The sequence below is a fragment of the Ixodes scapularis genome, unplaced genomic scaffold (genome assembly GCF_016920785.2).
Source record: "Ixodes scapularis isolate PalLabHiFi unplaced genomic scaffold, ASM1692078v2 PGA_scaffold2__306_contigs__length_199485367, whole genome shotgun sequence".
Lineage (NCBI taxonomy): Eukaryota > Metazoa > Arthropoda > Arachnida > Ixodida > Ixodidae > Ixodes > Ixodes scapularis.
In genome coordinates, this window is record NW_024609857.1 from 131,444,094 (window position 1) to 131,471,687 (window position 27,594).

A 27,594-nucleotide genomic window follows, 5' to 3' on the forward strand; every position below is an offset into this window, starting at 1 on the left:
TTTTATCGTGGGGAGCGCCATTTTGAGAGCGAGAGAGAAGAGGGGAAAGGGGCTACCGGCGCTTTCCTCCTTGCTGGTGCTTTAGAAAGTGTGAAAATCCCGGATGAGAGGCTTCGCCGGTGTTGGGTGTATGCATTGCCCGAACTTCGTTCCCGCTTTCTTCTCTGTTTTAAACTCCTAAGCTTAATTAGAGTCACAAGCTTGGATGGCGACAGTCCCTCGGTTATCGGGACACCATTGCTCGGTTTTAGGGCGCACGAATAACGACAGAAAGCATAGAATACTGTCCGAGGACCTATGTAGCTCTCACGGAATCTGACAAATGTGGCTGCAATGTCTTTAAGCTCCATCGCTTTCCACATGACCCCAATATCCGGTGGCAGTGGGTTGCATTTGTAAACCGAAAAGACTGTCTACGCAATGCAATCTTTACAGTATTTACACACGAGTCATCGTGCACCCTAATTTACATTTGCACACAGGTATGAAACAAACTCTATGCACTTCTTAGTCCAGATTCCCCAGAAGCTTTCTTGACAATGTCCTGTTGCCTAGTGCTCGTCCATACACGAATGTCCACACAATCGGGAACGCACCTCCAATGTGAAGCCGACGTGTCCTTTGATCTTATTCCTTCAGACATGGCACACCTATCCACACTAGGGTCCATCCTGGGCCGCTCTATCTGTCATGAACTCTCCTCGCATGCACTTGAAGTTAGACGTAGTAAGCCACATCATGGCTAAATCCTTTCATCGCCAATAAGCCAGTTGAGCTGGAGACATTTGCACTGGAAATTCACTGTCGGTCATTTGGCCTGCTCTTGTCGACTTCTTCACAAGCTGCACGAATCTTCAATAACAACAGAAATTGTGGTCCCCTGTTTACTTGCTTGGGTAGATGTTCACGGATATCCGATCGGTATCGCCAGAGCTCTTGTACGTTGTAGCACACGCTGCCTTGTACAATGACCATGAGGAGTCGCTCAGCCATTGTCATGTCGAAATTCTCTCGAAGCCGGTGCTGCCTCAGGTCTCAGGCCAGGCACAGAGTTCAGAGAGCAGCAAGGTGCACGATGCCGATGTCCCCGCCAAGTCCTTCTACGGCTATAGATGGCAGGGTTACGGCAGGAAACTTACAGGGTGATGCTATCCTGCACCTCCACCACCTGTTACGACCGTAACTTGTCGTAGGTCTTCCCCAGGAATCACTTTGGAGACAAAAAGTAACTGAGAGACAGGAGAGAGGAGAGGCCACTTGGTGCCATCTAGTAATTACTGACTACTCTACACCTGTGCGCTGCCCGCGCCTCCTGTTTACGGCCCATGCAATTAACATTTTTTTTTTTTTTAACAGCGGTGTCTACTCGCAACTTTCAGTGACAGTCGTACTGCGGTATTAGAATCGTCCTCCCTACCTCGTGGATAATCCACTTTACAATGAAGATGCTTACACTTTCCTGATGGAGAAGTTTCAAGTAAGGCCCTTACATCTCTCGTATCCAAAAATTCGGACAAACTTGCATATCACAGATCTAACCTCGTGCTGTTGTTTTACGGCAATCATCCAGATGGCAGCCAATTTTATACGCACTAGCGTGCCCCCTACGGGTCTTGAAAGTTGCTTATAGTTTTCGCTGTTCTATTGCTCCCAGACTTTGTTCTTGTTTGAGCTCGTGATTGGTTAGGTGGCAAAATATTTTATGCCTGCAAATTGTTTAGCCACTTCTTCTGAAAACAAAGCAACATCAGGACATACTGCAAGCACACTTTGCGTCATTTGCAAGTTATGCCACTTTCCTTCCCCAATGATAGGTCATTGGTTTCTTTTTGCATGCATCATGAAGAAACCAATGGGGTATCGCTGCCTGGAGCAGCGGCTCAGCTTTAAACATCATTCTTGCATTCGCTGGCAATGGGCAGCCATCTTGATAACTCTGAGGCAAAGCACTGGCCTACAAATACCCCGTTGGCAGGACTTCAATCCCATTCGAGGTCCTTATTGCGGTTTGCATAGCCGAGATTTCGGTTGCACATGAAAAGATCCCTAGGTCGTCGAAATTAATCCTTGAGTGTGCCTGGTGCCCTTTCTTAGCTTAGTGCTTAAAACTCAAACTTTTCTTTTCCACCTCAATGGGTGCTACAAACAACATGTGCAACATATCCTTGCTTCTGCTAGAGAAGAGCTTGAACATTCTTCTGCTCACTGTGGCTACCTGATCTTCGGGAAAACCACTAAATTGAGTGGAAGCTTTCGTACGTCGACTGATGGGGTGGCATTCTGTTGCTGTTTGGGACAGAAACGGAGCTTCGCCTACTGGAAACCGATTGGTAGTACAACCGCGGGCGAGATGTGTACCGAATATAGGTAGACCTTTTCTATGAATGCACTTGCTACTTTCCTCGACTAATAGCCAAGGAGCCTTTCTCTGTCTTGTACTTGATGCAGTGAAGCAGTTCAGGAGGTTGTGGGTGGGAGAAATTTGATTGCTCTCAGTCTTTGCTTTCAACCTGCACATACTTCGGAGATGGGATAACATAGCATCACTCTTTAGTAATGCAGTATGTGCATTTCTGTTGAACGTCGGAAAAAAACAACATGGATATAGGTCACCTTTGCCTGAATTGATGGATTTGGCTTCTGCATCCCCATTCGAGTGTGCGTTAAAGGGAAACTCCGCTTCATTCTCGGTTATTACCAAACACTGCGACTCTCTTTAGTGTCATCTAGAGAGACCGAATGTCAAATATTATAACGTAATACCGCCTAAAAGATCACTAAACCGGCCGACAAAAACTGAGACGCGCGAAGTCACCAAAATCTGCTAATTTAGCGGGCGACGTGCGGCGCAGCCAACGTTGTATTTCCGTTGTGGCTGACGTCTGTTGCATACGCAGTTTTTTTCTTGGTATTTTCTTTTCCAGGGAGAGCTTACCGGGCGGCGCTACGGACGCGCTCCACGTTTGAGCAAGCAGAGGCGAGCCTACTACAATAGAGATCAGTGGGCGAGACAGACAAAAAAAAAAAAAAATGAACGAGAACAAGAGAAACAAAAAGAGGAAGAGAGAGTTGTACGGAGATGAGCTTCGCTGGCACACCTGCCAACCGGTGCCAACCGACTAGCCGCCTGGGTTGCCGCCTACATAGCCTGCTTCGTTGCTGCTTGCGTTGACTGTTCGCCGCCGCGGCTAGGCCCGCCCTCCCTCCTCGCCCTTCCCCTCGCATCCGCGTCTTTCTTGGGTTACCGCTAGTAGATCACGTGACCCCTTGTATTCCACGTGGGTGCGTATGCAACTGACGTTGAGAGTACAATGTTGCCCGGCTGTGCCGAAGTTTCAGTTTCGGTTTGCGATTGTGGTAAATAACAAGATTGCACGAAAAATATTTTGCTTTTAGTGAAACAAACGGTCTAGGGTTGTTTTGAAGTACTTTTCACGTTTATATCACCCACTATCTCAAAATTTCTGAAATCAAGCGGAGTTGCCCTTTAAGGTATGGGAATGAGAGACTTTAAGCCCTCAAACGGACCCCCCCTTCCAACCAGCTCGTTAGGTCAGCCATTGCAATCCGATGCACTCGGCAGTATTTGGTGTTCTTTGATAAGAGTTGCTAAGGTCACCGGCAGGATAAGAACGCCAGGAAGGTTTGAGTCTCCAGCGTGAGCGTTCTGCCTCCGATAATACTTGGGCGTCTCGTGAGCCTGGAGCGTGCAGGTGCAGCCAAGACATGACTAAAGGCAACAATCGCATGCTGGATGCACAAAGAAGAGACCCTCTGCAGTTCTTGCCCCGTCAGTGACTGCAGAACATGCATGTAAGGGTCTTGCTGAAAGGAACTTCCCCGACTATCTTCCACGCTGATTCCAGATCCGAGACGTGGTCTCCAGGCCAGACATCGGACTGATGAGGCTCCAGTTTTGGACCGATGCCTTGGAGCGGATTTACAAGGTGACCCTCTCCCTCCTTTGACCTTTGGACTGGGGTTGTTCGCCTGAACCCCGGCTTCTTTGCAGGGCAGTGCACCTGAGCAGCCAGTCGCGCACGAGCTGGCTGCAGTCATCCGTTCGCGCAAGCTGTCGAAGCACTGGCTCAGCAGGTTGATAGAATCGAGGGTAGGTAAGCCCGCCACGGTTTGACCCTACGCAACGCTGTTCCACCAACAGCCTTTGAAGGGACAACAATGGGGTTTGAGAGCCCATTGAATGTTGAGGTATTCAAAAGCTGCTCCTGCATGGACACAAAGGTGGAAGTTGTTTGCTGAATTTTGGTGTGTGATTTGTAAAATGAGATGCTTGTTTTCCTCTCTTTGGATCCATCCCTGGAACTAAACGTTACCCCTATCCCTGTGACAAAGAAGCACAGATTTCTTGATAAAACATTTGATAAGAAGGTTGGGTAATTTTATTTCCCACTTATAAGCTCCCGAGCAAACATCTCTACACACCTCCTGAAGTCTTATTTTGCAAGATGTCTCTTGTGCTTGCACACTGCTTTGTGCAATCCCGTGTTCACCACACTGCAGTAGTGTATGGATTGTCTTGTGCTCAGTGTGTTGTATTCATTACTCCATCTTGGCTTGTGAATGTGACTATCAGCTTTCCATGCATGCTCTGTCCTCAGTCTGTATGCAGAATCCAATAAGTTTTCACCAAACAACTTTCATCTCTATCTTAGTTTGACATTTGCTTACAAGGTTCTGGCTGACCTTCAGCGTCCATTTTACTATCCACTTAGAACGTTTAGGTTTTCTCGTCTTTTAACGCAATGGCATTAAGGAGCTTGTGTCGCAGAAACGCCATCGTCGGTGGTGTGGTGGGAAAATCCTGATTGCTCGATAGGGTCATGACGTCCCAGCCATATGACCCCGCGCAGGAATTTCCAACAACCCACAATGCTCACGTGAAATGTTATGTCACACATGGAATGAAAGGGATTAATAAACATGACATGTAACGTGAATTAAAGGTCGCCGCATGTCTCAAATGATTTCACTTTACAGAGTCATTCCTTTGCCTTAAAGACCCCCGACCAGTTTGCGCTTTCCGCTTTTCCCTCCCCTCCTCCTCTCTCTCTTCTACCCTGTTCACCATTGCCTGTTTCCTCCTCCCCCATGGTGAGAAGAATCTTCTGCCCTGCAGAATCTTGAGTCTCGTCGTCGGCCTTTAAAGAAAAATATGATGAATTTTAGGCGGGATTCGAACGCACGACCCTTGGGTTGTGAGCCAGAAACGCCACTGACTAGGCCATGTCCGCCGCACTTCCTGCTCAGGAAGAGCATGAGAAGGCGATGTGAATGGGACCTGAGAGTGCTATCGCGTTCCACTCTTAAAGGCAAAGCTTAGGCGTCCTCCAAGATTTCTGAAAATAAGCTAAGAGCTGGGACACAGCTAGACTTTTGCATAGATTGTCTTCACACTTGTATTTTTCTCTGGAGCAGGTCACATAGTTCGGACACTTGTCTTTTTTGCACCCTGGGAGACACTGCTTACTGTTTGCAACTGGTCTCTCACAATGTTTTAACAAACATGGCATTTCCCATGTTGTAATTGAACGAGAGTTTTGTGAGGTGGTTAAGTATGATAGTTATACTTTTTATGTCAAGTATACACAGGGCATTTAGACTTGAACTTTCGACAACTCATTTTGCTTTGCCAGCATTTTTACTGAAAAGCTCTCTGCAGTGTCAGTGGTCATAGAATGCTTTATCGATAAAAAAATACTATGGACATTTCCCTTCTTTTTTTTTATTGTCAGCTTGCAATTGTTGCAATTTGCTTCATTAAGGCCCTTCAATGATTTTCGAACTGGTTTGAAATTTGCAGTGAAACGGTCTTCATCGAATGTAGGAACATGAAGAAAAAACATTTTTCATCAAATTTAAATTACTTTAGGAGTTATTAGCAAATTAAAAACAAAAGAAGTGAAACAGCTCTCCTTCATAAGTGTCAGAAAAATGAGATGATTGGAGGGCTGGAGCGAAGTGGCTGGCCAATGTCTTGTGGGTCAGGCTCATGGCTGCTGCACCAAGGATGGGCACACATTGTTGGCCTTGTCGCTAATGCCCCTTGCATCGTCGAAAGTTCAGGCTCAGAACTTGCGATGGGTTTTACCAATGAACCTAGGCCGTTTATACTTTGGCGTCTGCAAACCTAATGCGCACCGGCGTAGAACAATGTTCGTCGTCCACTTTTTCGCGCCCCTCCATAGAATCCAGCGCGGTGGAATCAAAGCAGCAACTCGGGGCAGAGAGGCGCACCGTGATAGGATCGAAGGAAAAAAAGGAGATACTGGCGATATTGAATGCAAATAAGCATTTATCTTCCTCTAATTGTCATGCAAAAGTCATTGAAGAAAAAGAAAAAAGGAAGAGATTACAGTGTTGTATTTGTTAAAGCATCTGCCGGCCAGCTTCGACGGATTTGAAGGACTCGCGTTTCACAGCAGCTTTCCGTGTTCAGTTATGCGTCGAAGGGAGTGGGTGATCTCTTAATTATGTCAATTACGCATTTGAAATTGCAGTGCACTTTGAATACGTTGAACCTCTTTCTTATGAACACTGGTATAGAGAATTATCGGATATAGCGAACTAATCACAAAGTTTGGTTGGTCATGCTTTATTTGGATGGGAGTTCTAGTTTTATAACGAAATTGAAACCGTGATATCTGACGCGCCATCAGTTATAGCTAGGGCTCCGTGTTTTCGTATAAATCCGAAAAACTCTGAAAAACGCCGGCCGGTAAAATTTTTGTCAATTCGGATTTATCCGATAAACTCCGAATTGTTATGTGCCCATGCCACCCCCCCCCCCCCCCTTTTGTTCCACAACAACAAAAAAAAGTATATATTTTTTTTTTTTTTTTTACAATTTGAGCTGCGCAGGATCAATGGTCCTGGGAAAAAGACACCATAATTATCTTTCAAGCCTCGGACCATTGTCAAAAGGGGGTCTTACGGCTTTTCTCGTCTAGAGTTTCTGTATATAGCGACCTACAGTAGCAGAGTTGCGCATTCAGCCTCGACGGGTGGTTGTAGCGCCGGCTTTCCTGCGTGCCCTGGATGCTTTGCTACTCACATGACTAAATTTGGCGAATAGCGGCGCCGCATGCGCCGACGCGCGTGGAAAACACAAAAAGAGGAGTAGAAGGCGAAAGCAGGGGAACATACGTCGGGGCGCCAGCAACGTCGGCGGAGCGACCATAAAGGTGGCTTTTTTGCACGACGCCGGATGCTTTGCTCCTCACGTGATGGATCTCGGCGAATAGCGGCGTGGGGAAAACAAATGCGCAACTCTGCTCCCCCTTCGGGGGGAGCATATCGAGGAATTCTAGTCTCGTCAAGGTTGCTTCAGGGAAACAGGTCATCGTACCATTCGTGTCACGACAAAAGCCACTCTTTTGGTTTCCAGCTTGGGCCATGGGATTTGGGATTTAGAGAAAGGAGAGGGTATGTTTCTGGGGGTAACAGTGAAAGCTATGAACCATAGGGGTTGTATAAAATAGGAAAGAGGGCAGTTGAAACTTTTCTATTACATCCATAACCACTCCACCTCGCGCAGCTGCGGGATAGATTGATGGGATGACTACGAGCTTCCTTGCGGCTACCTCCGGCAGTTTATTGATTTTAAGGTATCAACGCTTATCGAAGCCGCACTTGTGTGCGACTTTTGTCGTGGGACAAATTAGTATTGCCAATGACACCAACACCAAATTCAACTGAAGAAATCTTAATTGATAAAAGCGCGTTTTATTTTTTTATCTGGCGCACGTTTGCATCCGCTTATTATTTATTATTTTTAATAAGAAACACTGCGAAATTAATGTCTATATTTCGGAGAATTGGTGATTTACAAAAAATAAACTCCGATAAATAAAGAATTTTCACTCAAAAATAAGCTCTGAAAAACACCCTTTGAATTTCACGAAAAATAAACTCAGAAAACACTGAACCCCTGTTATAGTGAAGCAATTCCTGCTTTTCTTGCATCGCAAAATACTACGAAGTTTATTAAAAAGTAGAAAAAATACAAAAAGTAATTACTGAACGAAAGATTCCGAAAGTTTAGATTGGGGGCTTTATGTGCAAAAATGCGTGTTTCGGTAGGTAGCGCCACCTATGAGCTGAGCAAATATCGGTGGTTGTGCCGCTGCTGGCCTCTATGCGAGGCATCAAGAACCAGTGCAGACTAAAGTCAACCGCCAACTGCGACACTCGTGGCGGAGCCGCGGATGGCGACGAAGTGAGAAGCTGTCTCTCTGGAGACATAAGTGAAAGTTTTGAGGGTGGTGGACAGCGGTCAGAAGAAAAAATGACATCACTGCGGACTTCGAGCTTGCACCAAGCATGATATCTACCATGCTGAGTGCAAGGAACAAGATCGAAGTCTGCTGTGCAAACAACACCGTCAAGAATGACCGAAAAAGTCTTAGGCCTTGCCTCGACCCGGACGTGAAAGAGGCTCTGTTCTCATGGTTTAAGGATGTAACGGCGCGAAATTTGCCGGTATCTGGTCAGCTTCTTCAAACAAAAGTAATCAGTCTGGCGTGTCTGTTAGGGCATGATGATTTCAGCACGAGCAGGGGTTGGCTCCAGCGCGGTGGCTCCAGGTGAAGAGGCATCAGCCCACAATCACGTCTTCAAATAAATGGAATAATAGATCCAGCTAACATCGTTTCTCATGTTGCAAATTAATATCCTCATGCTTCAATATAATTTTTTTAGTGCTGCCTGGCTACAGGTAAGGATCTTGTGGTCCGCGATAGCGCGTTTTTATATAAGTGCTGTGCACGTTTTTGCATAGGCTCGTTTGTCGGACCATTCACAGGAATTTTTGTGTGTACTTTTGTAACGAATAACGCATATAGCGAACAAATTTCTGCTCCCGATGCTAGTTTGTTGTAACGAGGTTTGACTGTATACATTCCGGGCTTTGACTTAGTTTGCATTGCGCACCGCTTCTACATCTGACATTTGTTCTTTCGATCAGGATTCACTGCCGGCGAGGCATGTCTAGTGCATGATCACACATAGCTCATACACGAGGTCGCTCAAAATTATAATTAACTCTACGTTTGGTTCGCTCTCCGGCTTCAAGCTTTGGCTGGCATCTTGTGAATTGCGTCGGGCTCGTCAGGCCTTTGAGGCTTCTCAGGGTAGCACGTAGAGACATGCCCATACACTCTATCGATCAAGCGCACGGACGTTGTGCACATCAACACACAAACACAGAGGCACCATACTGAACGGCGAGAACAGCACGCGACACACGGCCAATTAAAAGCTCAGAAATAAGCGTCGCGTACATGCTCCAATTAGCCTGACATGCCGATTCCCAATAGGGCACCTGCATGATGGGCAGCTCTCAATCAGCTCACTACGCTAGCAGCGCTAGTGCGTATGCGCGCCAGCTGCTTTGGCTAAGTCCGCCACTGGGAGGCGGGTGTGTCTTTTTTTTTTCCCCCTTCTGCATATTTTAAAGATATTTTTTCGTATTTTCCACCTTTTTCGTTTAAATATGCTTTCTTGAAAAATATTGATGGTTTACGGAGCAATACACATTATTTAGCCTGCATAAAAAAAATTCTGATGCTCTTGCCGACTGTTAATCACAAAATGCTTTCATGCTTACTGTTGATGTCACTTGTCGCACGTTTTCAACACACTGCGTCGCCACCGGGCGTTGAGTTGTTTTTGCCCGATCTAATTAAAATATGATGCGGTAATATTTTGTGGCTACTACATGTTTCCCGAGTAGACCTAACCACTAATGACATAATAGCTTAAATAGGTCAGAAGTTCAAATGTCATTGGAGGGCCCCTTTGAATGCAATATAAATATGCTTGTATAGAACAAATTAGATGTAAACTCAACTCTGCTTTGCACAGCGCTCATAACATAGAACAGTGTGAGGCACCCATGTATGTCAGCATCGTAGGCAATAAGGAAGCCGACAAGCTTACAGCATTCACTGGTAGCTTTTCTCAATCATCTGCGTGCTTAGTATACAGTCAAGCCCGGTTGTATCACACCCGGGTATTTTGAATTATTGTTTATATCGAACAGTCTAAACATCCCATTGAAAATCGCATGTAATAGTATAGGAGCGTTGTTTTTCTGTATCGAACTCCCATGGGGGGGACACTTGATATAGGGAAGTAGCGAACGAAGCGCGGGCGCTGGCATGGACGCTGATTGCTTCTCCCACGGTCGGATTGCGCCGGGGGTGAGTACATAGATCACGTAAAAGTGGAGGATGGCAAAAGGAAGGGGAAGGACACCCGCACATGCAGGGAGGGCAGGGAGTGCCCGTTGTTGGAACAGTAGCGTGTTTTTGATATATCCGAAATTCAACTGCATTTGGATATTGAGCCTTTACTGAAGTCATTGTTTTTTCGTTGTTGGCAGTTGGTGCGGGACATGGGGTCTGAAAACAAGCTTAATCTGACTAAACCCACCCTTGAAATCTGGGGAAACTCTTTATGCAGTACCGACTGTATGAAAGTTTGTTGCACCGTTTGAGAACTGGGCACTCTTTTATCCCTCGTAAGTGCCTGCTTTGGGAGGAAGACCCGCTCTCTGGTGAGCATGGCTCTACTCTTACTGTCCCGCATACCTTGTGGTCCCGCACTGGCCTTGAGCCCAAAGTGTTGCGTCCATTCACCGCATTTCTCCAGCACCACATCCCATTTGACCTGGCTCTGCCGCTGGGAGGGAATCACCTAGTTCCTTTTGACCGAATCATGGATTTGATTGCTAGCGGCAGCCTTCTTTACCAATCCCAATCTTTTCTGGTTTCAAGTTGTGCCTTTGTGAAACTCTTCTCAATGTAGAGCAATTGTTTAAAAGGACACTGACACCCACAAATCTTTTTCTTTTTTCATTTTTTGTTAGGCGATTTATTATGGGTGTCGGAATATTACCCAATTAATATTTTGCTACAGCGTCACATATTTTTTTAATAAAGCCGAAAAACGCAGCTGCTCGAAACCGAAACTGCGCACGGATGTCGGAGAAGTGGAGAGGAGAGAGTGAGTGGCGGCAGTCTCGTGGTTACACCCGACCGTGTAATTGTTTTTTTTTCATGCAGTAGATGAAATGTGTTGCGGGATTTGTTTGCTGTGCGATTCCTTTGCAGTTATGTTTGTTCCGCTCGGTGTTCTGTGCTTCAAGTTGAGTTGTTTTGTACATTTAAGTGTTGGCAATTAGTAGTGAGTGCCGGTAGTGAATTCCTGTGATCGGTTCCGAAAAGAATACTCCCAAGATGTTGTGTGAAGAGCTGCCTCACATGTCCTGCATCTGAAAGTGGCATTGTGCGGCACAGTGCGCAAGTTTCCGAGACATGAGCGGGTCGGGATCAATGGCTGGCTGCAATTCCTGTAGAACAGTTACGGGAACCTCAGAAAACGGACGCTACCCGATTCATACACTCCTTGCATTTTGTGGAAAGTGACTACATTGAGTTTGCAGGTGTCAAAAATAGAATCCCATACCATTTAGTTCAGCGACGTATTGTCGACAAAAACTTGTTTTTTTCAGTGATAATTGTAAAGAAAGAAATGTAAACATCGCAAAATATTTGACAAGAAAAAAAAATGGTATGCCCGCATAAGGGATTGAACCCGTGCCCGCTGCGTGCTGTGGGATGTTGCTAGATACTAACAGGTACCGATAGAGTAAACAAAGGGTTGTCTCAACAGCGGCGGCGATCTCAAAGGAGACGCCAAACCTAGTAGCGCGGTCCCCACATATCCGCGGCGATATAGACGACGTTTAGGGCTACATTACCGCGGGTCGGTTTGATAAATCACATCTGTCGGTGCCAATGATCGTCTACCTTGTCTCACTCTCTCAAATATAGCGGAAGAGAGGACACACGTACCAGAGCAAGGAAAAAGTCCGAGAGCATTTATTAACATACTCTTCTAAATGAACTACAATGTCCCCATCCAAAATGCCCCCCGCGTCGGCGAGGTCAGAAAAGGTTCTTACCTGCCAGACGCGGGGTTCCAGAGAGCCAAGACCGGGGAAGCATCGGCCACACACGTCGTATCTCTTTCGCGGTCGCCGGACGAGTCCCTTTCCCGAAAGCGGGAAAACAAGAGGCAAAACCTCCTCGCCTGTCAGCAGTGATCCGCATCCGAGCGGGGGAACGGAAATCGGTCCCCCCGTGAGAGAGTGAGAGGAGGGCCCCACCAAGACAGGGGACCCTCCGCCTCACAAACAGCTCGGAGCTCACAGCGAAGGAGGCCGAGTGTTCCGACCCGCGGCCGTTATTACAGCCATCGGGGAAGGAAGACCACAGGAATCCCCACAGTGTGAAGCGGACGTCTTTCCACTAAGCAACTGAAGGAACTCTCATTCGTAGTAATGCAGCCAGTTGACTATGTCGGAATGTTTGCTGCCAATTTTCCTCCAGTACATGCACTCCCGGCTTGAAGTCGGGCAGCACCACGCATTGGCCACATTCGCACCTAGTAAAGAAACCGTACGTGTGCGTATTCAACTCAAAGTATGCACTTCGTGCTTAACGTTTGAGCGAGCAATGTCTTCAGCCACGAGAGGGGACGACGGCTCGGCAACATCTTTATGCAGTCGGCTTGGTGGTCGGGCGTGTCGTATGGGAGGAATATCAATTCTTTTGATCGATCCAAAATTTCTCTTTTGAAGGAAGACAGATTTCGCTAGTACCGTGAACGACAGTTCTGAAGTAGAGGTCCCACGCCCGTCGTCCACTGCCATCCGCTAGTCCCACGATATGCGAAACGATGCCATGTTGAGAATTATGCAGTGAACGCACAGAATGCTTCCGGTTGTCTGTGCAACTTTTTTTTTCAATCAACGTATTCGCAGCGTTTAGTACCACAAAAAAAAAGGGTTTCATATACAGTCAAACCTCGATGTAACGAAGCCGGTAAAATTCGGAATTTACTTCGTTACATTGAAATTTCGCTACATAGAAATTCGGAGTTAACGTTGAAGAAAGTTGCCACAAATGTTTCTCGGGTGCACACAACTCACCGAGGACACCTTTATTTCGGTTGAAAGTGGTCCGTCAGCTTTATCTGGGCCACTCTTGGCATTATTATTGGCAACACGCGACGTTCGCCTAGCCAGACGACCTGCATCGCGTCTTCCTCTTGCTGTGTGCTTGTGAACCGCCTCAAGACATCGATCGCGTCCACCACTTCACCGTTACTGTTCACATCGCAGGTGTCTTGCTCATCAGGCTCGAAGTCGTCCCCGTCTTCAGACTTGCCAGGAACATTGCTAGCCATCACCTCGTTGGTCATTTCCTCCATTGAAATGACAGCAGCGTCGGCTTATAGAAAGTTGTCGAGGTCGACGTCGTCGGGGACGGCTCTATCGCCTTCAAAGTTAAAGCTCCATCACCCAGGACAACAAGAAACGCACATTTTAGTTAGGCCTCGAAAAGAACTCTTCAGCGCGAACGGAGCCGACGGCCCAAACGGCGGCGGCTCTAGTGTCCTCTAGTGGCCGTTCTGTACACCACATTCGCCCGATTCGGCCCGTTTCACCTTTTGCGTTTTATCGGGGGCCCGTTTCAGCGCATGTGCTTTCCAAAATCTCCTTTGCGACCCAAAAGTTTGTGACGAATTGTCCATGAAACTTCGTTACGTCAAAATTTCGGCGAACGGTACTTCGTTACATAGAGGTCAAAAATACATGGTGTGCATACACTTGCGGTTAGAAAAAGTTATATACTTCGTTACATCGGGGGTTTCGTTACATAGAAGTTTGTTACATCGAGGTTTGACTGTATATATATATTTTAATATTGAGTGTGTGCTTTCAATGACCCACAAGTTTTATTAGATTTGGTGGTTGTGTCTAAACCTTAGAAAATGCGTGTGACAACGGAAAAGAGAGTGAGCGTGACTCAAACCAGCTAATTCTCGATCGGCGGTTTGCGAGTCCAAAGAAACCGAATTTCGAGCCGCAAATTCTTTTCTGGGTAGTTGGGCTCTCGTATGTCATCTACAACTAAAACCCTCGGTGAGCATAAATATCCTGTCAGTGTGTTTTTAATCTATAGGGTGTTCCAAGTCACCAGGCTCGATCTAAAATGGACCGTAAAAAATGACGCCTGCACGTAGCTATCTAACCTTTTCGTCACAGGTGTATTTCACCGTTCGGTTTTTTCTTGTAAAATTACAAAGCGTAGCTCTCTTTCTCTAAAAAATAATGCCAAGAAACTTGCCAGTGTCTACGGCAGGCAGCAACGCAGACGACAGGGGTCCAGTAGCGAGGTATGTTTGACATTCGTATTGATAGATGGCGCTACCACCTTATCGCAACTAGAGTTCCTCGATATGCTCCCCCGAAGGGGGAGCAGAGTTGCGCATTTGTTTTCCCCGCGCCGCCACGCCGCTATTCGCCGAGATCCATCACGTGAGGAGCAAAGCATCCACGCCGTGCAAATAAAAGCCACCTTTACGGTCGCTCCGTCGACGTTTCTTGCGCCCCGGCGTATGTTCCCCTGCTTTCGCCCTCCTCCTCCTCCTCTCCTGTTTTCCACGCGCGGCGGCGCTCGCGGCGCCGCTATTCGCCAAATTTAGTCACGTGAGGAGCAAAGTATCCAGCGCGTGCGGGAAAGCCGGCGCTATGGCCACTCGCCGAGGCTGAGTGCGCAACTCTGCTACTGTAGGTAGCTATATAGAGGAACTCTAATCACAACGGCTCGCGACCACCGTGGTTTATTAAAATGAATATAATCTTTTTGAAATGTACCTTCGGTTAAAAAACAAATGCGAACAATAAAAGCAAAACTTAAAGTAAAAAAAATGCGTCTGCATAACGGCGACGCTTTTGCTGCCAACGGATTTTGTCTGCGTGTCATCTGCTATCTTTCGCTTGTCGGCTGCACCTTCAGACGCTGCTCCCAACGCCGTCTATCTATACAAACGCCAAACACACCCCGCTACTGGACTTGTTCGTCTGGGTCGCCGCCCGCCGCAGACCCTGGCAAGTTTCTTGGCCCTATTTTTTACTAAAAGAGAACTATGCTTTGTAATTTTACAAGAAAAAACTGACCTGTGAAATACACCTTTGACGAAAGGTTTAGATGGCTACGTGCAGGTGTCGGTTTTTACGGTCCATTTTAGATCGAGCCTGGTGACTTGAACCACCCTACAGTTCAGAGCCTATAACCTTCGCAGCTTTGGCACCGTGAACCCCCTGACATCATCGGCTGCCTGTCTGTTTGTTCCCCAGAGGGAATCTGACAAGGCCCACACCAGCCTGGAGGAGGCCGAGGAGTATGCGGAGAGGAGCGTGTCCCCTGTGCTTTACCTCACGCTGCAGTCCATGGGTGAGCCGTCCCTCGTGTGTACTTCCTCTTTTGGCCTGTCCCGTCTTGTCTGCAAGCGTCTGCGAAGTGGCAGTGTGGATAGCCCAGAGCGGGGTTTTTTTTTTGTTTATTTCTTTTGAACCAAGTAAGTTCATTCCTTGATTTTTTCCCTGTAAAATTTCACCACCCGCTTGCACCTCTGCGGTAAATTGCAGCGGGATATGCTGAGAAGCCGATTTTTGTGGGCCATCTAAATCTCCTTAAAAGCATCAGTTTACATGCTCTAGAACTGAAGGTCTTGCATTCTTGGCAAAATCAAATCTGCGCACTGTTTACGAGAAACGGTCGCTTTTATTTGGTGCTTCCTGTTTTTGGTAAGTACCAATTAGACCCCGGAACTTAAACCCCCAAGCTAGTTTCGTCAAAAATGCACAAAACCGAAAAACCCCGAATTTGAGCTGTCTTCCAACGAGAAAAAAACCCGTGATAATGCAATTAATGCAAAGGTGCAAGTGAGCTGGACAAGAATGAGGGTAATAATCCCTGGAGAAGGGGAACAAGGGGGACAATGCAGGTGTGTGTTTGTCCTTTTTTCCCCTTGTTCCCTTTCTCCAGGCATTATTATCATAAACAAAAACCTAGCTTCGCGAGTCACAAATCTTTGTCTACAGCTTTATTTTTGATTGATCCCGGAGCACGGTCCCCTCTGAACCATTTGCAACGCTGCTTCTTCCTTCAATAACATACGCTTCATCTCGTTTCATTTAATTTATTTCTACCTCATAAGAGCCCCAAAAAGCACACATTAGGAGGGAAGTTCAACAGTTTGGGAAGAATACTAACATATACAAATAATGCAAACTACCGTTTTATTTGCCGCGTATAAGACAATCCGAATATAAGTCGACACCCCTAATGTTAGACAACCGCCAACCGAAAAAAGTTTTTTTTTTTTTTTTTTTTTGAAGATGCAAGTTATGCCAAAGGAATATCACATTTATTCACATAGAGGTAGATGAGGTCTCCCTATGAGCTCGGGCCTCACTCATCGTCGCTCGTGATGATGACGCAGTCACTGCTGTCGCTGCCTTGTGGGTCAGAGGGGCCGGACGGGGGAAGCGGCGTTGAAATTCCGCACTTGGAGAATGCTGCACGGCCACAGTGCTCAACGAGGCACGCTTCACACGACCTGTCGGCGTCTTGGGGTTGTCCTCCTGGGCCATGCACTCGTTGTAGAAGGCCCCGGCGCGGTCCTTGAAGGGCTTGTTAAGAACCACTCCAAGGGGTTGAACGACGGATGTCAACCCCCCCAAGATGATGACCAAATCACATCCTTCGTTGGTGATCATCTTCTTGACACGGTCCGTAATGTTTCCACGGAAAGAATCCAGGACGAGCATGCTCCGGGGCTTTAAGAGGGCACCCGGACGCCTACACCAGACGAGCCGAAACCACTCCCAAGATGGTCTCCTTATTGAAAAAACCTTTCTCGTTGACGCGAACGATCACCCTCGGCGGATACTGTTCGTTTTTCGGCATCGTTTTCCGCTTAAGGGGGGACATGGCCTGGGAGGGTCAACTTTTGAACCATTGTCTCAAAGTGATTCAAACTTTCAGGGTGAATTGAACCCCATTAGGATTGATGACATCTAAAGTTTCAGCCTTATAGGCCAATTCTACTTCATACTATGCTTAGCAAGCTCCAGAAAAAAGTTACTTTATTAGGAAATGTATTTAAGAAAAATAATAATTGAAATCCACAAAATGTTTAGTTTAATGTTAAGTAGAATACCCATAGTGCAAGTTAAGGTAAAAATTAACTGTAGAAAATGTGATTCTAGAGAAAAACAAAAACACCCAAAAAGAGCGAACGATTTTAACAAATTTGTGAGTTTTAAAATATTCAGTTTTTGTCATGAAGAATTTAGCATTTTCAGATTATGAGTACCTTAACTTGTTCCTCAGGAAATTTGAGTCAAGGACAACACTGAATGAAATCTTTACACTTTCAAAATGTCCAATGATACATTTCCTCATACCACATTTCCTGCCAAAAAGTGAAACTGAGAAAAATGCATTTGAAGTTTCAACTTTAGGTTTCTTTATTTTTTATGAGTCCGAGGTAGGCAAAATTCACCTGGAGCATTGTTAGCACCTTCGTCTTTGAGCATCTGTTGTTCCCCTGGCAATAGCTACCAGTTTGTGTTGTTTGTAGGCATGCTAACTTTTGTAGCAGGCATTCCCTGACAGATAAGCTGACAGGAACTAAGAGGCAAATCACACTGAGAAAGAGCAGCAAAGCAGGAATAGGATCTGAAGTGGAAGGTACTGTAAAGGGGCGTTAATGACGACGACAAAATATGACGTCACCGGGAGGGACCAACCATAAACCCTGTTTCAGGTGTCAACCAATAAAATTGCTCATACCAAATTTTCAGGATTTTTTCTTTTTGGATGTATTGGGTCCCCCTGGCCCTTGATACTTGTAAACTTCGAAAGCTTCTACGAGCTAGATCTAGAGTAAATGGCACTTCCAATGAGGGTGAGATGTTCTGGCTAGGTTAAACGAGTATGAAGCAGTGCTAAATAAAAAACACAAAAAACTTGGTTCCTGCTGACTTGGAGGGCTGCCGACATGTCGAAAATAATTTATTCTGAGATAAATCCTGCATGTTTTTAAATGAAAGTTTCTGAAACCATTCTTTGGAAGTTAATAAGCGTAAACATATCATTTTTGAAAAAAACGTTTTTTTCTGAAAATTTTGAATTCCGAGGCCATGTCCCCCCTTAAACACCAGGTACGGGGGCAGCTTGTGGCCATCGGCCGTGTAGCACAACATCGCAGTAAAGTGATTGTGTTCGTTCCCCGTCGTTAGCAAATTCACCCGGCGACAACCCTTTTCTGCGACGGTTCTTCTGCTCGGCATGTCGAACCAAACCGGCGTCTGATCGGCGTTGCCGATCTGGCCGAGCATGAAGCTGTTCCGCGTTCGGAGGTCATCAACGTAGCGATGGAACTCCTGCAGCTTTTCCTTGTAGGCATCGGGCAGCTTCTGGCACACAGTCGTTCGCCTTCTCAGGCTTAGCCCCCTGCGCTTCATGAAGTTGGTCACCCACCTCTTCGATATCTTAAACATGGTGCGCGCAATGTTCTGTTCCGTAGCAACTTCACGTGCCTTGCACTCAATATTCTTCATACGAAACACTGAGGCTTTTGCTTCGTTGGTCAACAACCCACTTTCGGACAGCGTCTTCAATGGCAGGATACTGTCCCTGCTTGGGCCCATGAAAGGAGCGTCGCGTACCCGAGCATGCGAAGATTTGATCGCATTGTCGCCACCATCCTCTAACACACTTTTCAGAGACGCCGAAGTGCCGCTCAGCTGCTACGTTGTTTTCCGCTTTGGCGAAGAGGATGATTTTTCGTTTGAACAACGCGCTGTACTGGCGGCGAGCTTGCAATGGCATTTTCGTCCGACGCAGTCTTCTGAACGAGCGAAGAAAGAAAAAATGGCGACGATGGTGCGCGCGTTTTCTTTTCAGCGTGCCAGCGTTCGCACATTTTCCCTACGAAGTTCCGACTGAGTTTCTCGGGCAGTGATGAGCGCTTTTTCGTGCCAGTATAATATTTCTCTGTTGTTTAAATATATCACTAGATTTAAAACCACAACATCATAATTATGCAAAGGTGCAGTTTTTTGTAGTAAATGTTACGGAGCTTTTTTTTTTGACTGCGAGTTGCAAAGAGGTGGTGGAAGTTTACAGTGAAAAAAAAAAAATCGAGGAATGAACGAGTGACGAGAGCATTTTTTAAAAAAGATCTCGCCACCCTCTTTTGTATTGATTCAATTTTATTAATTATATAACTTTGTGAAGGGTTCCATGCGTGGAGTTATTATAAAGTATGCGAAAAGTTCAACTGGTGCTAGTGCCTGTGGGACTTCCAGTTTCAAATTGAAGCAGACAACAAGCAGTCCACTTTTGCAGTGCTCATGTGCTTTGGTATGGGAAAACACACATGCATTTTGTATCTTTGCCGGAGAATAACGGCAATTACCTTTGCTAATTAGGTCGTAGTGAATGTTTGGTAACTTTATTAACATTATAAAAGTGAACTTGCTTTAGGTACAGTATTTTTCTGATCAGTGATGGATGCTTAAGTTCCCAGTATTCCGGGTTCAGTCCCATGTTCCACGGCAAGCGTGTAAAGACAAGTGGTGAATCCAGGCAAGTGGTTAGAATAGGGTAACACAGTAAAGGTATGCCCGCTATAAAGTTTTTTTATTTTTATTTTTGTGCAAAATTCATTGGGCAGTAAGAGTTTTCTGGCTTTTCCTCATTTTAAAAGTTTTAGAGCATGTAGATACGGGTTTTGAAGGCTAGTACAAACCTACCTTTGCATTCTTACATGAGCAGCAGAGTGAATAAATTAATGTTTTTTTATTGCAAATCACACTCATTACTTGGCTTTAATTTATTTTGATCGTCTGCCTGCACAGGTAGGTACTGACCCAGCGTTAAAACATAGTTCCTGATGACTTTTTTGGTTTTCGAATTGGACTTTATTGCTTTGGCACCTTCAGTAGAATACCGTGCATCCACCCATTCCGCACTAAGTGCCCACGCCCCAAAATTCAGAACATCTGAAAAAATATGCACAGTACATATAGAGTCTAAGCTCATTACAACAGACCTGGTTATAACAGACATTTGGATGTAACATACCAATTTGTGAGGTACGGTTTGTTTTCTTTTACATGCCATTGACTCAACTTCATATCTGCATACAGCATACATACTCCTTTTACAACAGATCGAAATCTTTGTCAAAATCAAGGTCTGTTATAATAAGCTTAGACTGTATATGTAAAATTCATGTCCTCACATCCCCTATTTTTTCGCGGTTATCTTCAAATTCTGAGTGGACGCTTGCTTGGTATTTTACGGTAACCCCCCCTGATAAAAAGCGCCGATGCCGTGTTCGCCCTAACAGCGTAGGACGGCGTACATAAATATGTGGGGGGTTGTGTGGATATTTATACAGCGTGTAGTTGATCAGCCATTTCGAAGTTGTGATGAGTCACTCGCTGTAGATGAGCAATTTAACCAATGCGAATATGTGTATGAAGCCGTTTTAGCACCATTTTAATGCCATGAACTTGAAAGACAAACACCGTGGCTGACCAATATTTTCGTCCGCATGACTGAGCAACATTCCAAACTTTCTAGTGCATGCAAATTACTTGTGATATTTTTTCTTATGATCATGCACAGGAAGCAAATGCACTCACTTTTTCTGGTAGAAATGCATTACCGGAAGTCAATTTCAGCCTAGTTGTTGTCTGCTTCAGATTGAAACCACACGCTAGCACCAGTTGGACCTCTAGCATACATTATAACAACTCTGTGGTTCCATGGGACCTAACTTTTGCGCTGTAAGCAAGGGATATAACATGTCGAACGTGGTAGATATAGAAATTTCGTCGTACAAGACCTAATGAGCGGCCCGCCTTGCTAGTCTTATTTTAGATCTTCATTCAAAATAACCCCCATGTACATGTTTGTTGTTACTTTATCGAGTGATTGGTTACTTATTGCATGATGGAAGCTTGTACACTTTTTTGTAATTAAGGATATGTATTTTGATTTGGATGTAATGATGGTCATTTGCCAACTTTTACACCATAATGAAAGGATGTTCATGCTCTAGTGAAACAGTCAGTTGCCTTGTTCTTTTATCAGTACCGGGACATATTCCAGGTATTCGAGTTGCATGCATTCTTCGGAGGTAGGGGAATTCCGCACCCGTTCTCCATTTTCTTCAGCGTGCGCTCCAATAATCTCTAATTTTATTGCCCAAAAGCAAAAAGTCAACATAAAAAAAAAAAAGAAAGACCGCATCTCCATGTGGTGAATGATGTTGATTGGGGCGAAGCTCTGGTGGTGCTGATGATACTGATTTTATTGTTCATAGTTAGTGTTGATGGTGCTGATTTTTTTTTATTGCTCATAGGTAGTGCTGAGTCCCGGGTTGCGTTTTGACTTTATTATTACTGCTTTATGGTCGGTGAAATGCAGAGCCAGTAGTTCTTCTAGCGGATCAGCTTGGATCCACTAGAAGCCGTGGGAACGCATCTCCACCGCTTAAAGGGATACTACAACGAAATTTCAGCGCTCATTCTTTGGTCTATATGTGTTCAAAGGAGCAGCATCACATCGAACATACCAATATCTTGTTAAAAAAGTCACGAAAAGGAATTTTGAAACAAATTAAACCATCAGCAAAGAGCACCTGGTGGATGTCGCTAACGCCTCACTTGTAATGCCCGTCTAGGAACCTTGACAGCTAGTGTTGGAGGTTGTCTCGCCTCCGGCCACGACGAGAGAAGAGGGGCAGGAGGAACTCCCCTCTTCCCGAGAATGCCTTTTGTGTGTCGCAGAAGTCGCTATTGTCCCCCTACAAGATTACAGAAGATTAACCCGTCACTCAAAATTCGTACAAAAGCAGCGGCTTCGGTGGCTGGAACGACTAGGCCATCCTCTCGACGTCAGCCTCGCCGTAGCTTTGCTCGTCCTGAGACGACCTACGTCACGATTGCGTTGGATGTCACGTTTCTCCGCTGAACCTTCTCCGAGCGCTTGCGGATATTGTGGATCATATTCAACCTAGAATTTGAACATGACGGGAATATTTCGAATTTCGTTGAAGTATCCCTTTAAGTCAACAGTCCATGTCAGAAAGCGAATGTGTGGTACGGAACATGGTTATATACGCGTTTGAGCATTTGACCGCAGCGCCCTCTGGTCTATAAACGTTGAGCCAATGCATGCAAAGTTTACCGCGATTATATACGCATTTGACCGCAGCACCCTCTCCTGTATAGACGTTGAGCGGCTACATACAACGCTTCATCCATGACAGAAACCCCAGCTCTTGAGTTACTACCACACCTCAGAGCCCCCTACTCATCCCGCAGTCGTGGCCAAGCGGTTAAGGAGATGGACTAGAAATCCGTTGGGGTCTCCCCGCACAAGTTTGAATCCTGTCGACTGCGCAAACATTTTTTCTTTTTATGTTAGCACGGACGCCGGCTGGACAGACGGACGGACAAGGCTAGACCCTAAGGAGCTTCGCCCCTAGAAACACCGAATCTCGTGGAAAAAACCAAGAAAACCAAAGAATTAGTTGAAGAATAGGCCCCGGAAATATGAAACCCCATTTGTAACATTATCAGAATTATTTCAGGCCCACAATGAAAAATTGTTGCGTAAAAAATTATAAAAACACACACGCGGGTCGGCAGTGTTTCGATAGATCATGCTGGCGGGCCAATGCATTTCCTCATCATAAGCAGTTACAAATGAGCGCGGTGCACTCTAGCCCACTTAAAGGGCAACTCCGCTTCATTTTTGATATTTAGAAAACTATGTAGCCCTTTTCAGTATAATATAGGAAGACCCCACGTCAAATATTACGATTTAATTTCGTTTATATATTTAATAAACTGGCCAACAAACCTTCAAGCGAGCCAAGTCGCCGAAATCTGCCAACTCTAGCGTGCGGCGCAATCATCAGCGCAGTCAATGCCATGGAGTTGGAGCGGCCAACGTTGATCCACTACGTTAGAGGCATGACTACGTCATTCTCACGTGTTGCTTGTTTTTACTTCTCAGAGCGAAATTGAACAATGACGTTATGAGTTTCTCCTCCCGGTGTTGGCTGACCGGGCGTTCACGTGATCACCGTAACACGGATGCGCTAGTTTGCGCTGTCCTGCGCGCTTATCGGTCTGTTTCTTCTCTCTCCTTCTCTTTCATCTTCTCCCCTTCCCCCTCTCCCCCGGGCCATCACCGTCCACGCCACGCAAACCAACCTGCCCGCGTCCAATAAAAAAAAAAAAAAAAAAAATTTGCCCGCGTTGCGTGTCCTGTTTTTTGCTCCCTCCCGAGCGTCACAAGACCACGTGGTTCGACGTGACGTGGTTATGACTCTGACGACCTGAGACCAATGTTGCCTGACGCAACCGAAGTTTTGGTATTCTGCTGATGTTTAAATTAGGATTACACAAATAATATTCCACATTTCGCGAATCCGAAGACGTAGAGTTGTTTAGTAGTGCTTTGTGAATGTGAATCACATGGAAGCCTAAATTTTTCGGAATTGAGCGGAGTTGCCCTTTGAACACAACTGTGTGACGCAACCTATAGAGTGCGAATTCTCAAAATAAGTTTCTAGGAACTTGGGGGCTGTCCCAAAGCACCGTCACCGGTTCGCCGATCTCCAAAATTCCTGACCGCTTTTCCAGTTTAAGCACTATTTTAGCAGAGGCACCCATTGATGCATAACTACGAGCCAACCACTCCCTCGTGCATTATTGTTTGCGAGCTTCTGCACTGGGGTGATTCCACGAGAGATCAAACCAGCAGGTCGACTCAACATTTTTATTTTTTATTTTTTTTTTATATGTGATGTACACTCCAATGAATCACACAAAACGGAACTTTTTGTCTCGAAAACCGCGTTTTCACTACGATAAAACTTTTTTTTAAAGATTGCACTATGGCTTTGCTTCCACCACAGACTGCATTAGGTGCCAACTTTGCGGTCCTGTGGAAGGCAGGCAAAGAATGGTACGCCAAAAATGTTTCCTGTATCATGTAACACACCAAAGTTTAAGTCAACTGCATGCAACTATTGTGTGCTTTATGAATTAAAAATATATATAAAAATTCCTAACTTTAGACCTGGTGCAACAAACACACTAACTTTCAGGCCTTCTACCTCAATCTGTATGGCATTAATGAGGCCAAGGCATGTAAATTATTCGTAAAAAATATGAGCTTCCCAATAAAGATATAAACATAAAAATTATTTTAACAAAAACACATTTTCAAAAAAATATTTATATTGAAAAAACGAAATAAAAAAAAAACCCTGTCTCGATTTCCTTAAAACTCTACGTTACAACTCTCCTTAGGCCAGGCAAAAACAAGTGCAAAAATGTGTTGCATCATTTGCTTGGTACAAAAATTGTAACCGGTCAAAGTGGCAATTGCAAAGCGTCTTGACTCCGGCGTTTTTCGTTTCTCCCCACTGCTAACTTTTTTTTTCTAAAAAAATGCAACTTTTTTATTATTTTTTTTGTCAGAAATAAGAAAATTTATATGTTTTAGCTTGCTGTCAGAGAGAGAAGATATCTTTCCAGATTTCCTTTTGCTTGTGGCTCTCTACGGGCAGTCATGAAAGTTTACGATGGGTGGTTCCACGAGAGTTCAAACCTGCATGTCCACTCGACAATTTTTTTTTATGCGATGTACACACAAATGAATCACACGAAACTCAACTTTGTTTATCGAGAAAGCGTTTTTACTTCAAGAAAAAAAGAAAGCATTAAGACCGCGCGACAGCCCTGCTTCCACCGCAGACTGCAATAGTTGCCAACTTTGCGGCCCTGTGGATGGCAGGCTAAAAGTGTTACGACAAAAATGCTTTTGTTTCTTATAATGCTTCAAAGTTTAAATCAACTGGATGCAATTATTATGTTTTCTATAAAATAAAATTTATAAAAAATGCATAACTTAGACTAGGCGAAACAAATACACTAACTTTGTGGCCTTCTACCCCAATATGTATGACGTTAACGTGTTTGAAAACTATACACAATAAAGGCGAAGGCATCAAAACTATACTTACAAAATATGATTTTTGATAAAAATATAAACATTAAAAAAATAAATTTTAAACAACACATTAAAAAAAACATGTTGAAAAAAAGAATCCGGTTTCCATTCTATTAAAACTTTGGGGTACAACTCTCCTTAGGCCAGGCAAAAAAACATTGCACCATTTGCTTGGTACAAAAGTTCTAACCGGTCAAAGTGGCGGTGGTGAAATGTCTTGACTTCAACGCTTTCGCTTCTCTCCGCCGCTGGTCTGTCTTTGCACTCTTTGAAAAAGTTCACTTTTTTTACCGCTTCATACAAGAGGTTCAGTCGATAGTATGTATTTACATGAAACACTACAAAAGTTAGCGATGCTTCTGTCGCTTAGAATGGGCCCACATAAAATTAAATTGTTGTTGGCCTTCCTGGCTGCCTTGCGAGTTCAAACCAATGTTAAGATGGCACATTTGCTATAATCAGATTTAAAAAGGTTCAGTGTCAGTGAGCTCGGTTGCAGCAGTTCCCGCCACCAAGAGGACATGACCGCACTGCTCATCTTGTGTGCAGATCTACACATGCCACGATTGTATGCCTAGTACACGTGGCAGAGTTTTCCACTCGTCCGTCTTCTGTCTACGAAACTGCTCGACGGCTGCAACAGGCGCATGAACCAGTGACATGTTCTTCAGCATGTCTGTCAGCTGAGCAATCACTTCAGGTGCAGACTGGATGAGATTGATGTTTCCTGACCTCAAGCTGTGCAGAGAAGCGTGAGGCTTGATGACCCCACCCACAACCGTCACAAGCGTTCTTCCCTGGCACGTAGCCAGGATTCTGTTTCGGTGGGGGCCCGCCGATGACAAAATGCTGTATGAAGGGGAGGGGGGGAAAGGAGGTGCCAGCAAAATGAAAGATTTTGGGGGGGGGGGGGGGGGGAGGAAGACAGAGAGGGAGGGAGGGAAAGAGGGGGGGGGGGAGGGGGGGGGGGTTCGGGCCCCATTTGCCCCCCCCTGGCTACGTGCCTGGTTCTTCCCATGCCCTGTGGCAGAGAACAGCCATTGGCTGTTCTCTGCAGTTGGCACGGCACAGCTCATACAACTGAGACCTGTTCTTAAAAGGGCTCGCAGCACCATCGCAAACGTAGGTTGCATGCGTGTAGACGGGCGATGTTTCCTCCAAGAGCTCGTGCACCTTTCCTATGGCATATAAGGCATGCGCTGAATCGTGATGCAAGTCATCGCTAATAACGACAGAGCTCTTAGTTGACTTTCTTGTCGTGACGACGAAGGTACAGATAGAAACTTGCTTTTTGTGCCAATGGTAGGACTGTGTTTCATTCGGGAGGAGAACTGTCCAAATTTCTGCAAAATCAAAATGCAGAGCAATGCTTGTTCTCTGTTCACATTCCTTCGACTCATGGATAGCCGCGGCTTGAGTGCGACATACATAATCGTGAAAAATCCATTTGGTCACCCATTTGCCGAGCTCTTTTACAAAGCTGGTTGGGGAGACTGTCTTTTTGATTAAGTTGCCGCGTTCCCACAAAGAAAATGTGAGCTCATCTTCGTCAGTCACTCCCAAACTATCCCCGGTAAGGCTGTCACCCATTGGGCAGCGCTCACACTGACACAAGGAACATTTTGTGGGCGGCGAGCTGCAAAGGCAAAGCGCTTTCAAGCTTTCTATTGGTTTCTCGCTATCTGTTGTGTTTTCGAGCGCGGAAACACACATGTTGGCATTGGCGCAATAGGTGCAGACGCAGACTTCTTGCAGAGGGGGCGTGCAGTACCCATTTTGGGTGCGAGGTGTACAACTTTAACAGACCAATTGAACTGCAAGGGTGAGCTTCGTGGAATATTCAAAATGTTTCCTGTACTGAACGTGTCATAAATCTCTTTGAGACATACTCTCTTTTGCCGTCAATGATAACAGACACGTCTTTTTTGTTCGGGCTCTGCCGCGAGCATTCCAGTTCATCTTTTGTGAAGTAGTCCAGTGCAACCTGCATATCTGACGGGCTCGATCTTGACCTCGTGTAGGAATCCAAAACTGGCCACACCCCATTTTTCTCGCGCCAATTTTGAGACTTCCCTTGCATGTATTTTGTGACAGCTAGAACTACCTCCTGAAGTAGTTTCCTAGGCGGTTCAGGTGGAAGTAAGGTTAAGAGACAAAGACGCTCTTGGTAGGATGTTGAAGCCTCATAAGCTTGTTTAAAATTCCTTAGCCAACCAGTGCATATGCCACATTCCTCCTCTGTCTTTCCAGGGGTACTGCTGCTTCCATAGGTGTTACTTAAACTTGAGCATATTTTTGTCAACACTTCCTTTTCAATCTCTGCCTGTTTTCTGTCTCCATAACATTTTCTGAGCCATTTCCAAATGGAAGATGCTGGCTTCAACGGAGAAACTTTGGAAAGTTTGACGTACCTGGGGAGGTCACTGACTGCTGCTTCTTCCTGAAGAAATTTCTCGTCGGTTTCTTCAGGTGTGCCGGCAGATGAGGATATTAGCTCTTCTTCCCGAGGAAGTGTCTCATTTGTTTCTTCAGGTGTGCCGGCAAATAGGAGCGCCTTCAGGAGCCGAAAGCAGTGCTGGCAGACCTGGTCTGTATCTTGCAAATTACT

At 45.5% G+C, this 27,594-nt stretch overlaps 2 protein-coding genes across 2 annotated transcripts in view; both read left to right on the forward strand.

The window, feature by feature from the left end:
* Positions 1-27,594, forward strand: part of LOC8036026 — a 566,786-nt gene that overhangs the window by 292,196 nt on the left and 246,996 nt on the right. The window lies entirely within an intron of this gene.
* The window catches only part of LOC120840733 (NADH dehydrogenase (ubiquinone) complex I, assembly factor 6), a 60,980-nt gene that overhangs the window by 564 nt on the left and 32,822 nt on the right, over positions 1-27,594 (forward strand). The window contains exons 3-5 of the mRNA XM_040211383.3: positions 3,867-3,947; positions 4,013-4,111; positions 15,230-15,326. Coding sequence (XP_040067317.2) covers positions 3,867-3,947; positions 4,013-4,111; positions 15,230-15,326 — 277 coding nt within the window. The remainder of the gene's footprint in view (positions 1-3,866; positions 3,948-4,012; positions 4,112-15,229; positions 15,327-27,594) is intronic.